Source organism: Siphateles boraxobius, unplaced genomic scaffold, assembly GCF_051911475.1.
Source record: "Siphateles boraxobius isolate OS27281-9 unplaced genomic scaffold, OSU_SipBor_1 130, whole genome shotgun sequence".
NCBI lineage: Eukaryota > Metazoa > Chordata > Actinopteri > Cypriniformes > Leuciscidae > Siphateles > Siphateles boraxobius.
Window position 1 is genome coordinate 14,581,253 of NW_027508734.1, and position 12,598 is coordinate 14,593,850.

The following is a 12,598-nucleotide window of genomic DNA, read 5'->3' on the forward strand; positions in this document are numbered from 1 at the left end:
AGTGTGAGAAAGCCTCTCTGTGCGGCTCAAACGCATGTCTACCATGTGTCTGTAACTTATAGCGACGGAGATACGAGCTGTGCCTCATCTGAAGGATTTAGATCGAGTCACTGTCCACCACCGGAGCGGCTCCTGTCAGTTTTGTGTACTACATATGACTCAATTGCTCGAAGCTACTGATGGTTAATGAGGATTTGACGGATGAACTCGTGGCTCAATTGGACTCTTGTTATGTCAAAAGCGATAATATTTTTCAGTTTTATGGACGTCGCCATTTTTGATATAACTTTGGTCACTGTCGCTATGGTTACTGGTAAGAGAATATGGGCTTGACTCCAGTTGCATGTTCATACAGAAAGTTGCTGCTGTAAGTTTCTGTGTGAATGGGACATTTTGAGACTCACATCTAAATACGTTTGTCAATCCCAAATCTGACAGTGTGAACGTAGCCTTAAACTCACCGTATTCCTCCTGGCATGATCACAAACATGTGGTTATCACTCCACATAGAAAAGACCACCACCCCCTGTTAAACACCCAACACCACATGACCATCCACCTGATTAGCATAAATTACATCAAACCCAAATCAAAAACACACACTCATCCACATTCCACCACATCTGGAGGACCTGAAATAACGTCAGACTTTCAGAATTAAGTTTCTATTTGGTTTTGTTATGGGAAGTAATTAATCTCAAATAATGAAAGTTAAGGATATAGATGTATGACTTTCCAATAAACATTTTCTGGCAAATGTTTATTGGCCTCTCCTGAAAGACGGAGTAAAATTTATCAGGAAACACTACTGTACCAGTGATGTCTAGCTATTAAAAAGGAATAGTTCACCCAAAGAAGAAAATGATGTATAATTTTCGGTCCTCTGTGAAATGCAAAATGATGATGATGTTATGGTGATTGTTTGAGTTTATATTCTTAAAAAAGATTATATGAACTACTATTTTATGGTGCTTTTATGACATTTTTTGTAATTTTAGGGAGCTTTGCAGTATAAATCATCATCAACTTTCATTCTTTGGACAACAAAAGCCCTTGGATTCTAACCTGACATCCATTTTTCGGTTTCACAGTAAAAAAAAAAAAAAGAAAAGAAAGGAAGTCATATGTGTTTGGAACAACATAAAGGGTGAGGGCAGTACTTTCATTTCTGGGTGAATTACTCTTTTAAAGCCTCAGTAAAGACATTGGGGTCATTGTTCAGCAAGTATCTAACAGCAGTCAGGGACTTAACTTTGCTTCAATTTTACACATCATATACAAATGAGGTTGATGCTTCTAGCTGAGCATACACTACCTTTCAGAGGTTTGGGATTTTTTTTAAAATAAATTAATACTTTTATTGAGCAAGGATGCATTAAATTTATATTGCTACAAAAATAACTCTATATCAAATAAAAAGAAAAACGTTATTTTAAAACATTCTTTTTTGTTCATAAAAAAATCCTGAAAAAAATAAATATTACAAAAATATTAAGCAGCACAACTGTTTTCAACATTGATAACATCTAGGTTACTAATGTAACATCCATTCCCTGAAGGAGGGAACGGAGACATTACATCAGAACAACTGACGAATTGGGGATCTCGCCTGTGAGCCCAATCATCTTCCAGCGCAATCAAAACAAGCCAATGGACATTGGTGAGTGATATTTGCATCGCAAACCACATCCCGCGAATTGGGTTTGAATGGAAGCGTGCTGAACTCAGCCATTCAAGTTTTGCGCTGAGGAGCCGAGATAGTGCCACGGCCATTTCAGTCGTGGTACAGCAATTGTGACAACGAGACGTAAAGTCTCCGCTCTCTCCTTCAGGGAACAGGGATTACATTAGTAACCTAGCTGTTCCCAGACGTTAGACCCGAAAAACTGATGAATTGGGATCCCTACCAAAACTCTTCAATTGCTGCCACTTCCAGAGCCCGACAAAACCCGCCTAATCCCCCCGCACCTGCTGGGGCGGAGGAAGGACAGGGCTTTAATGCAGAGAGAGTCGATCACTGCTTTTCCCTCTTACCCAAACAGTGAGACTATTTGGATAACATTGGGAAAGCAAGACTATCCCAAATTGAAAGGAACGCTATGGAGGGAAGCGGTAGTGTGGAAGAATACACATGTGGGTTCACCCGAAGGGGAATCAATATACATCGGCACCCAGTTTAGCACAGGGTACCTAGTTTTTCAACATTGATAACATCTAGGTTACTAATGTAACATCCATTCCCTGAAGGAGAGAACGGAGACGTTACATCAGAACAACTGACGAATTGGGGATCTCGCCTGTGAGCCCAATCATCTTCGAGCGTAATCAAAACAAGCCAATGAACATTGGTGAGTGATATTTGCATCGCGAACCATATCCCGCGAATTGGGTTTGAATGGAAGCGTGCTGAACTCAGCCATTCAAGTTTTGCGCTGAGGAGCCGAGATAGTGCCACGGCCATTTCAGTGGTGGTACAGCAATTGTGACAACGAGACGTAAAGTCTCCGCTCTCTCCTTCAGGGAACAGGGATTACATTAGTAACCTAGCTGTTCCCAGACGTTACACCCAAAGAACTGATGAATTGGGATCCCTACCAAAACTCTTCATTTGCTGCCACTTCCAGAGCCCGACAAAACCCGCCTAATCCCCCCGCACCTGCTGGGGCGGAGGAAGGACAGGGCTTTAATGCAGAGAGAGTCGATCACTGCTTTTCCCTCTTACCCACACAGTGAGACTATTTGGATAACATTGGGAAAGCAAGACTATCCCAAATTGAAAGGAACGCTATGGAGGGAAGCGGTAGTGTGGAAGAATACACATGTGGGTTCACCCGAAGGGGAATCAATATACATCGGCACCCAGTTTAGCACAGGGTACCTAGTTTTTCAACATTGATAACATTTAGGTTACTAATGTAACATCCATTCCCTGAAGGAGGGAACGGAGACGTTACAACAGAACAACTGACGAATTGGGGATCTCGACTGTGAGCCCAATCATCTTCGAGCGTAATCAATACAAGCCAATGAACATTGGTGAGTGATATTTGCATCGCGAACCACATCCCGCGAATTGGGTTTGAATGGAAGCGTGCTGAACTCAGCCATTCAAGTTTTGCGCTGAGGAGCCGAGATAGTGCCACGGCCATTTCAGTGGTGGTACAGCAATTGTGACAACGAGACGTAAAGTCTCCGTTCTCTCCTTCAGGGAACAGGGATTACATTAGTAACCTAGCTGTTCCCAGACGTTACGCTCGAACTAGCGTTCGGCAGGGCTTTAACACAGAGAGAGAGTCGATCACTGCTTTTCCCTCTTACCCACACAGTGAGACTATTTGGATAACATTGGGAAAGCAAGACTATCCCAAATTGAAAGGAACGCTATGGAGGGAAGCGGTAGTGTGGAAGAATACACATGTGGGTTCACCCGAAGGGGAATCAATATACATCGGCACCTAGTTTAGCACAGGGTGCACCTTCTGGGCATACATGCACACACGCTCTCTCAGCATGCTTATGCCCAGGCATGTGAGACAGCGACTGTGGTCATCAAATGAGGACAGGAAACTACTACATCCAGAAACGCATGCTCTTTTAGGGAAAAATCTTTGTGCTGAAGCGCACAGGGACGGTCACTGGTTCTGAACGGCGTGCAAGACCCGCTTTAAGCCATCTGCACTGCAATCCCCAATTCGTCAATCATTCTGACTTAACGTCGAACATGGTCTGACTGATAGGGAACTACTGATACTGATAAAACTGATTACTGTTTTTACTGTATTTTTGATTAAAACTAGTACTAATTTCATAAAATCTTACTGACCCCACATTATTTAACCATATTGTTTAAACTAAACATCTGCTTCTTTTCAGATGATTTACCAAGCTGAGGCATTGAGTGAGACTGATAAACACACTCTGAAAGTACAGGACACATTGTGCAAATTAAGCAAAACAGTTTAAGAATCATTCTTAGAGAAATCAGTGTTTAGTGGTAACATGTAAACGTTTCAATAAAGACTTATCATGAGCTCTGAAGTTAAGTGATTAATTGTGATTCTTCAGAAGTCGGTCAAATTCATTTTTAAATTAAGTAACTGTCACCATGGGAATTGTGGCTAATGAGTATGAGCAGCGACATCACACTCCCATGGAGAATGATGCAACTGAATGAGTTTCCAAACTCAAACTTACAATATCTGAATATTTTATAATAAATTAAATATATTTCCATTTGAATAAACATTGAAAGTGTCACGGTAGATGTATTCGCTGGTTCCTTCTAGTCTTGTGTTTATGTTGTTGTATGAGTGCACGTGTGCAAGGGGCGTGTCTGTATGTCATTACCTGATCCACTCCAGCTGTTCATCATTACAATCACCAGCTGCAGTTCATCTCACCACGCTTCTTAAACTCACCGCTGTTCTCTCACCTTTGTCAGATCGTTGTTTGATGTTCCCCTGTCTTCTGGTTCGTGTTCCTGCCTGGTGTTTCCTGTTCGTCGTCTTCCGTGTGGATTTGGATCGTCTCACCGTTTGTCTGCACGTCACCGGTATTGACCATCGAAGTCCCTGCGTCACCTATCTCCACCTGGCTCACTGCACCCTGGACTTGTGTGTTTTGTGCTATAATAAATATTGTATTATACTCGCGATTGCTTCCTGTGTTTCTGCTTAACATGACAGAACGATCTGACCATGGTATGGAAGCAGCGAGCGCCTCGTCATCCTCACTCGAAGAGTTCATCCATCACAGCATCCGTAGAATGGACTCGCAAGAGAAGGAGATTGGAGATACGGGCCGTGCAGTTCAAGCCCTGGTGACGCAGGTGTCCGAGCTCACCCAGCAGATCCAGCGCCTACGACCTCCCACTGCGCCACCCACACCGGCCGTTCCTCCCGCATCATCAGGAAGCCCCTCCCAGTCAGAACCCCGGCTACCCACCCCAGAGGCATACTCAGGTGAACCGTCATTTTGTAGAGCCTTTTTGACTCGATGTTCTATGCACTTTGCCCTGCAACCTCACACTTTTCAGACCGAGCAAGCCAAAGTGGCGTTTGTGCTCACGCTATTGACTGGGAGAGCGGCACTCTGGGGAACGGCGGTGTGGGAAAACCAAAATCCATGCTGTGCCTCGTTCCAGACCCTCGCCGCCGAGATGAGACTGGTTTTTGACCGTGCGGTCACTGGAAGAGAGGCGGCCAGAACATTGGTCGAGCTACGGCAGGGAAGAAGATCAGTGTCCGAGTTTTCCATCGAGTTCCGGACCTTGGCGGCAGAGTGTGGATGGAACGAGGAGGCGCAGTGGGACATGTTCCTGCATGGGCTGGCTGACCACGTCCAGAAGGAGATCTACGCCCTGGATCTTCCCACTACCCTCAACGGACTCATTGATCTGGCCCTGCGGGTGGACGCTCGGCTGTCCAGAGTCGGGCGTCGAGCCACGCCCACCCGCACACTTGAGGCAGCCAACGGGCTACGATCCAGCGGCAGGGACGTGGTCAGCCCCGTCTACGATCACGAGCCCATGCAGGTGGGTCGAGCTCGGCTTTCCCGGGAGGAGAGGGAGAGGCGGAGGTCCCAGGGCCTTTGCCTGTACTGCGGAGGAGCCGGACACTACGCCTACAACTGTCCGGTAAAAGGCCCAGCCCGATAGTAAACATGAGGCTACTATCGGGTGGGATCTCCGCCAGGAAGACCTCATCCACGACAAGATCTACCTCCACCCTCCTCTCGGTAAGACTAAGATGGTCAGTCCACCAGCACGATTGTCAAGCACTGTTGGATTCGGGGGCCGAAGGTAATTTCATGGACCATAATTTTGCACGCAGATTTCAGATTCCCATCAAACCCCTCCCACAGCAGATTGCAGTTCATGCACTCAACGGACAAGAACTTCCCACCATCTCATTATCCACTGAAGAAATCACTCTCATCACCTCTGGCAATCACTCGGAAACTATTTCATTTTTTATTCTGGATTCACCCCTGGCACCCGTTGTTCTAGGACACCCATGGCTCATTCAACACAACCCCCGAGTGGACTGGATACATAGATCTGTGCTGGAGTGGAGTCAGGAATGTCATAGGTCTTGTCTCGTCTCTGCTTGTTCGTCTGTACCTGTTTCTGTGTTTCAGGAGGAAGCAGGGGATTTGTCTAACGTGCCCGCGGAGTATCTGGACCTGAAGGAAGTGTTCAGTAAGTCTCGTGCTGCTTCTCTCCCTCCGCATCGTCCCTACGACTGTGCAATAGATTTACTCCCAGGTAAGTCTCCGCCTAAGGGCAAGTTATATTCGCTTTCGATTCCTGAAAGAGAGGCTATGGAGAAATATATTTCTGATTCTCTAGCAACCAAGTTCATTCGCCCTTCCTCTTCTCCAGCGGGGGCGGGGTTTTTTTTTGTGGGGAAAAAGGATGGTTCTCTGCGACCTTGCATTGATTACCGAGGGCTGAATAACATCACGGTAAAGAATACTTATCCTTTGCCGTTGATGTCTTCAGCCTTCGAGAGGTTGCAGGGAGCATCCATCTTCACCAAATTGGACTTACGTAACGCTTATCATTTGGTCCGCATCAGGGAGGGTGATGAGTGGAAGACTGCGTTTAACACCCCTAGGGGGCACTTTGAATATTTGGTCATGCCGTTTGGGCTGTCCAACTCCCCAGCAGTTTTCCAGGCACTGGTCAATGACGTGTTGCGAGATATGATCGATCAATTCATATATGTCTACCTGGATGACATATTGATTTTTTCTGCATCTCTCCAGGAGCATGTGCAGCACGTCCGACGAGTGCTTCAGAGGTTGCTAGAGAATGGGCTTTTTGTCAAGGCGGAGAAATGCGATTTTCATGCACAGTCTGTTCCTTTTTTAGGATACATCGTGTCGTCTGAGGGGATGCGGATGGACCCTGAGAAGATTAAGGCTGTGGTGGATTGGCCAAGTCCAGATTCCCGCAAGGCCCTGCAGAGGTTTCTGGGGTTCGCCAATTTCTACCGGCGATTCATTCGCAACTTCAGCCAGCTGGTCGCGCCTCTGACTGCCTTGACCTCCCCCAGAACTGCGTTCAGGTGGTCCGACACAGCCGAGACTGTGTTCAAGAAACTCAAAGGCCGCTTTGTTTCAGCCCCCATTCTAATTACCCCTGATTCATCACGTCAGTTCGTGGTGGAGGTCGACGCATCAGAGGTGGGAGTAGGGGCGGTGTTATCTCAGCGTTCACCTGTAGACGACAAGATGCATCCTTGCGCGTTTTTGTCCCATCGTTTATCTCCAGCCGAACGTAATTACGACATTGGTAATAGAGAGTTGTTGGCAGTCAAGTTGGCGTTGGAGGAGTGGCGACACTGGTTAGAAGGGTCGGGGGTACCTTTTATCGTCTGGACTGATCATAAGAACCTCGAATATATCAGAACTGCTAAAAGATTGAACTCCAGGCAGGCTCGGTGGGCACTTTTTTTCGGTCGTTTTGATTTTTCTCTCCAATATCGTCCGGGTTCTAAGAACATCAAACCCGACTCACTTTCTCGTATATTTGATTTTTCCGGTCGCCCGTCCACTCCCGAGTGTATTTTACCCGAAACCGTATTTGTTTCAACACTCACATGGGAGGTCGAAGCGAAGGTCAAAGAGGCCTTGGAAGGGGTAACGCCTCCGCCCGGGTGTCCACCGAACCGATTATTTGTGCCGGAGGGCTTACGGTCTGACGTTATCCAGTGGGGTCACAGCTCCAACGTAGCTTGTCATCCAGGAATTAATCGCACTGGATTTCTAGTCAAGCAACGATTCTGGTGGCCACTTATGGCTCGTGACATTCGCGATTTTGTTTTGGCTTGCTCTGTTTGTGCCACGGGTAAGTCTTCCAATCGACCTCCAGATGGGCTACTTCAACCGCTGCCGGTGCCTTCGAGACCTTGGTCCCATATCGCTCTAGATTTTATTACCGCCCTCCCACCCTCCCAGGGTAACACAGTAGTTTTAACTGTGGTGGACCGATTCTCGAAGGCAGCACATTTCATTCCCTTACCCAAATTACCTTCAGCTAAGGAGACAGCGGCTACGGTCGTAGATCATGTCTTTCGGTTACATGGCCTCCCGATAGACGTGGTCTCCGACCGGGGACCCCAGTTCGTGTCCAAATTTTGGCGAGAATTTTGTAGATTACTGGGGGCGACGGTTAGTCTGTCATCTGGGTTTCATCCCCAGAGCAATGGTCAAACAGAGAGAGCCAACCAAGATTTGGAGAGAATGTTGCGATGTTTGGTTTCCAGAAATCCTTCGTCTTGGAGTCAACAACTGTCTATGGTGGAGTACGCACACAACACGTTGCCAGTGTCAGCGACGGGCCTATCTCCGTTTGAGTGTAGTGTAGGTTACCAGCCACCAATTTTTCCCAGTCTGGAATCCGAGGTTGCGGTTCCCTCCGCTCACGCCTTTGTCCAGAGGTGTCACCGTACCTGGACTAGAGCCCGGGAGACTCTACTCCAGGTGGGGGCGCGCACCAAGGCCAAGGCCGATCGCCACCGGTCAAAGCCTCCCGTATACGTCGTTGGTCAAAAAGTGTGGCTCTCAACTAAGAACATTCCTCTTCGCACCGTTTCTAATAAACTTGCTCCCAAATTTATTGGCCCGTTTCCTGTCACCAAGATTATTAGTCCGGTGGCAGTCCGCCTCAAACTACCTCCTGCGTACAGGAGGGTTCATTCCGTGTTCCATGTATCTAAAATCAAGCCCGTTTTTCATTCTCACATTAATCCGCCTGTCCCGGTTCCTCCCCCACCGCGGCTCGTAGATGGGGAGACCACATATTCGGTCAACCGTATTCTGGACTCTAGGCGGAGGGGACGCGGATTTCAGTACTTGGTGGACTGGGAAGGTTACGGTCCGGAGGAGAGAAGTTGGGTTCCTGCTAGGGACATCCTGGATCACTCCCTTATCGATGATTACAATCGGCAGGTAAGGGAGTCTGAGAACGCCAGGAGGCGTTCTTAGGAGGAGGGGTACTGTCACGGTAGATGTATTCGCTGGTTCCTTCTAGTCTTGTGTTTATGTTGTTGTATGAGTGCACGTGTGCAAGGGGCGTGTCTGTATGTCATTACCTGATCCACTCCAGCTGTTCATCATTACAATCACCAGCTGCAGTTCATCTCACCACGCTTCTTAAACTCACCGCTGTTCTCTCACCTTTGTCAGATCGTTGTTTGATGTTCCCCTGTCTTCTGGTTCGTGTTCCTGCCTGGTGTTTCCTGTTCGTCGTCTTCCGTGTGGATTTGGATCGTCTCACCGTTTGTCTGCACGTCACCGGTATTGACCATCGAAGTCCCTGCGTCACCTATCTCCACCTGGCTCACTGCACCCTGGACTTGTGTGTTTTGTGCTATAATAAATATTGTATTATACTCGCGATTGCTTCCTGTGTTTCTGCTTAACATGACAGAAAGTCTCTTATGTTCATTAAGCTTGCATTTATTTAATCAAAAAATATAATAAAAGACAAAAACATTGTAAAAATGTTATTACAAATTCAAAATAAAATATATAATTTAAAGTGTAATTTATTCTTGTGATGGTAAAGCTTAATTTTAAGCATCATTGCTACAATCTTCAGTGTCACACGATCCTTCAGAAGTCATTCTAATATGCTGATTTCCTGCTCAAGAAACAATTCTTATTACTCTCAATGTTGAAAAATTGTGATACATTTTTTTCAGGATTCTTGATGAACAGAAAGAATTAATTTCTTTAAAAAAAACTGACCTCAAAATGTTGAACAGTAGTGTGCATATGGAATGGGAATGGGAAAAATACTTCCAGTAGAAAGGCTGCTAAGAATGTGGTTAAATGTGAAAGTGGAAGAAGACAGAGCCAGATCTCTCTATAGGAGTAAAATCCTCTCATGACTGCTCTTGAAAATCCACTAAAACACACCTTCACACAGTAAGAACTGGTTTCAGAAGCCCAAAAGATTCATTTAAAGACTTAAAAGATGAAAACATTAAAATTAGGATTCATTTTTTTTATGTGGCCCTTGCCAATGAAAGAAATTGGTAAATTCTGGTCTCCTGAAATGCCTGAAACTGTATGATTGTTTTGTCTTTTCTTTTCTTTGCTTGTCAGATTACATGTTATCTTTAGTAAAATCAGACTGTACAAAATCAACTGTCTTTCATGTCAGACTGTACAATACACACATTACCTAAGTCAAGACTAACAGCAATGACGGGCCATTTTACTCCATCAATCCGTGTAATATCCACATGCACAAAGCCAAAAAAGCATTGTGAAAAGGGGGAATTTGTGGACTGGGAATTTGAGTTAATTTCAATATGATCACAATATAATGGGAACGCTAAATAACAAGACTTCTGATTTAGTCTCTTGAATTTGTCTTAGACATAATTGTACACTGCGCATGCAGCTTGCAGACAAAGTAGAGTCTTTATTTGTCTCAGCAACAACTCCTGGCAAAGTATAAAGTCCTTAGTTTTGTCCTGACCCGTTCCCTGTAGGGCTGGGCAAACATACAGATTCTCACATTCAGCAGTGGACAGGATTATGATGGCCTGAAGCTAGAACAGCTGAAGACCATAGGGACATTCGGTATTAAAGCAGTTTTGGGAGGCACACAGTAAACTTGGAGTCCAGTGAATAATATATAGCACATGCGCTAGAGTCCTTACTCAGCTGATGAGGGAGAGCAAAAGATTTTCAAATGAGAAAAAAGTTGTAAAAATGTTAAATCATTCACAGACACAGACCTTGTGGAAAATGTCAGTTAAATGAAAATGTCATATTAAACAGAAAATGGAAGTCTGACGTGGCAAACTTTGAATTTTATTCTCTGGTTAGAGGTTTTGAAAAACAATATGAGAAAATGTTAACTTGACAAGCCAATACAATTATACACACTGTTCATAAGTTTGGGAACAATACAATTTTGAAATTCTTATTCAGTTAGGATGCATTCAATTTATCAAAAGTGACGGTAAAAACATTTATAATGTTATGTTTCTATTTCAAATAAATGCTGTTCTTTTGATCTTTCTATTCATCAAAGAATTCTGTTTACAACATTCAGTTGTTTTCAATATGAAATGTTTCTTGAGCAATAAATCAGCATATTATGATGATTTCTGAAGGATCATGTGACACTGAAGACTCGAGAAAAATTCAGCTGTAAATTCAGCTTTGCCATCATAGGAATAAATTATGTTTTATGTTTTAAAAGAAAAAACTGTAATTTTAATTCTGATAATATTTTAATTTTTAGATGTATTTTTGATCAAATAAAGTAATTAATTTAATAAATTTTTGTTGTCATATTTATTAGATTTTTTTAATATTTACATTTAGCTGTAATTTATTATTATTTTAGTTTTAATTATTTTAATACTTCAGTTAGTTAAAAGTTATTTTAGTTAGATGCCAAGGCAACATTTTAAAGTTTTCTAATCTAATTTTATTTAAAGGTACACTGTGTAACTTTTTTTAGTGAAAAATAACAACCTTAAAAAGAATCTTCTTTCATAAATATAATAAAAATTGTACTGATCACAAACTTTTGAACAGTAGCGTTTACGTTGTATTGAAATGAATCAGGACATCAACTCTCATAGTATAAAGGTGTGTTTAATATAATTATTAAAGAGCAGTTAGGTGTTAATCCCATAGAATAGTCTGTATCAAAACAACCTGATAGACGACACACACACACACACACACACACAAACACACACACACGTCAAACCATGCATCTTACATGAGAAACACTTGAGAACAGCTCTGGGTTTCGACATCACACACGTAGAAACCTTCTTACAAAGGCTATGAGGGACTGAGAGACACAAAACCAACATGGTCAATGGAAGAGAATAATCGCTGTGGTTCTTTGTTAACTTCAATAAGTCCAAACTGAAGACAACTACAAAGAAACTGCATTGGTGGCCCATCAGAAGAGGTATAATTTAGTCTACAAGACCTGTTGTGTTGAGCACCAGCAGGCCTGTTGACGTACTACAGCAAGACTGAGAGCTGCTTTATGTTTGTGTTAACGTCAGAACACAAAAGATTCTATTATTCTCCTCTGACTCACCCATCCCTTTGGAGTGGTTGAAGTCTCCTTTGATGATCCTACAGGATTTGCCATCACCATTGCAGATGCCACACCGATCTTCTTTCGCAGATGAACCGATGATGCTATCACATCCGATTTTCTGAAGGAGGCAGAGTAAAAAGAAGAAAACTACTTCTATTTCATGATTCATGAGTTACAGAAATGTAAATCACTAATTCATGAATGGACCCTGTCTTTATCTTGTTAAGATTTATCTTCTTAGGGACCTATCATGCTTTTTTTACATTTTCAACTTCCTTTAGTATGTAATGTTGCTGTTTGAGAATGAAAAAGGTCTGGGAAGTTACAAAGTACAAAGTTAATCTCTATATCAGTAAGCACTGTTTTTAAACTCCCTGAAACGCCTTCATTGTAGTCCCGAGTTTTCTTCCGGGAATGAAAACGAGGCCTGGATGAGTTCTGTTAGAAGTGTGTTGAAACTCGCAGTTATGGTAAGAGCCTTGACATTTCTGAAACTCGTTCGCT

At 43.8% G+C, this 12,598-nt stretch overlaps 1 protein-coding gene across 4 annotated transcripts in view; it reads right to left on the bottom strand.

Annotated features, from left to right (window-relative positions):
• Positions 1–12,598, bottom strand: part of adamts17 (ADAM metallopeptidase with thrombospondin type 1 motif, 17) — a 196,612-nt gene that overhangs the window by 66,890 nt on the left and 117,124 nt on the right. For 3 of the 4 annotated variants that reach the window (XM_077227985.1, XM_077227987.1, XM_077227989.1), the window contains exons 15-16: positions 12,092–12,212; positions 11,759–11,833 (exon numbers count right to left, since the gene is read on the bottom strand). In XM_077227985.1, the coding sequence (XP_077084100.1) occupies positions 11,759–11,833; positions 12,092–12,212 (196 nt within the window). The remainder of the gene's footprint in view (positions 1–11,758; positions 11,834–12,091; positions 12,213–12,598) is intronic. The other variant, XM_077227986.1, reaches the window with a different exon arrangement.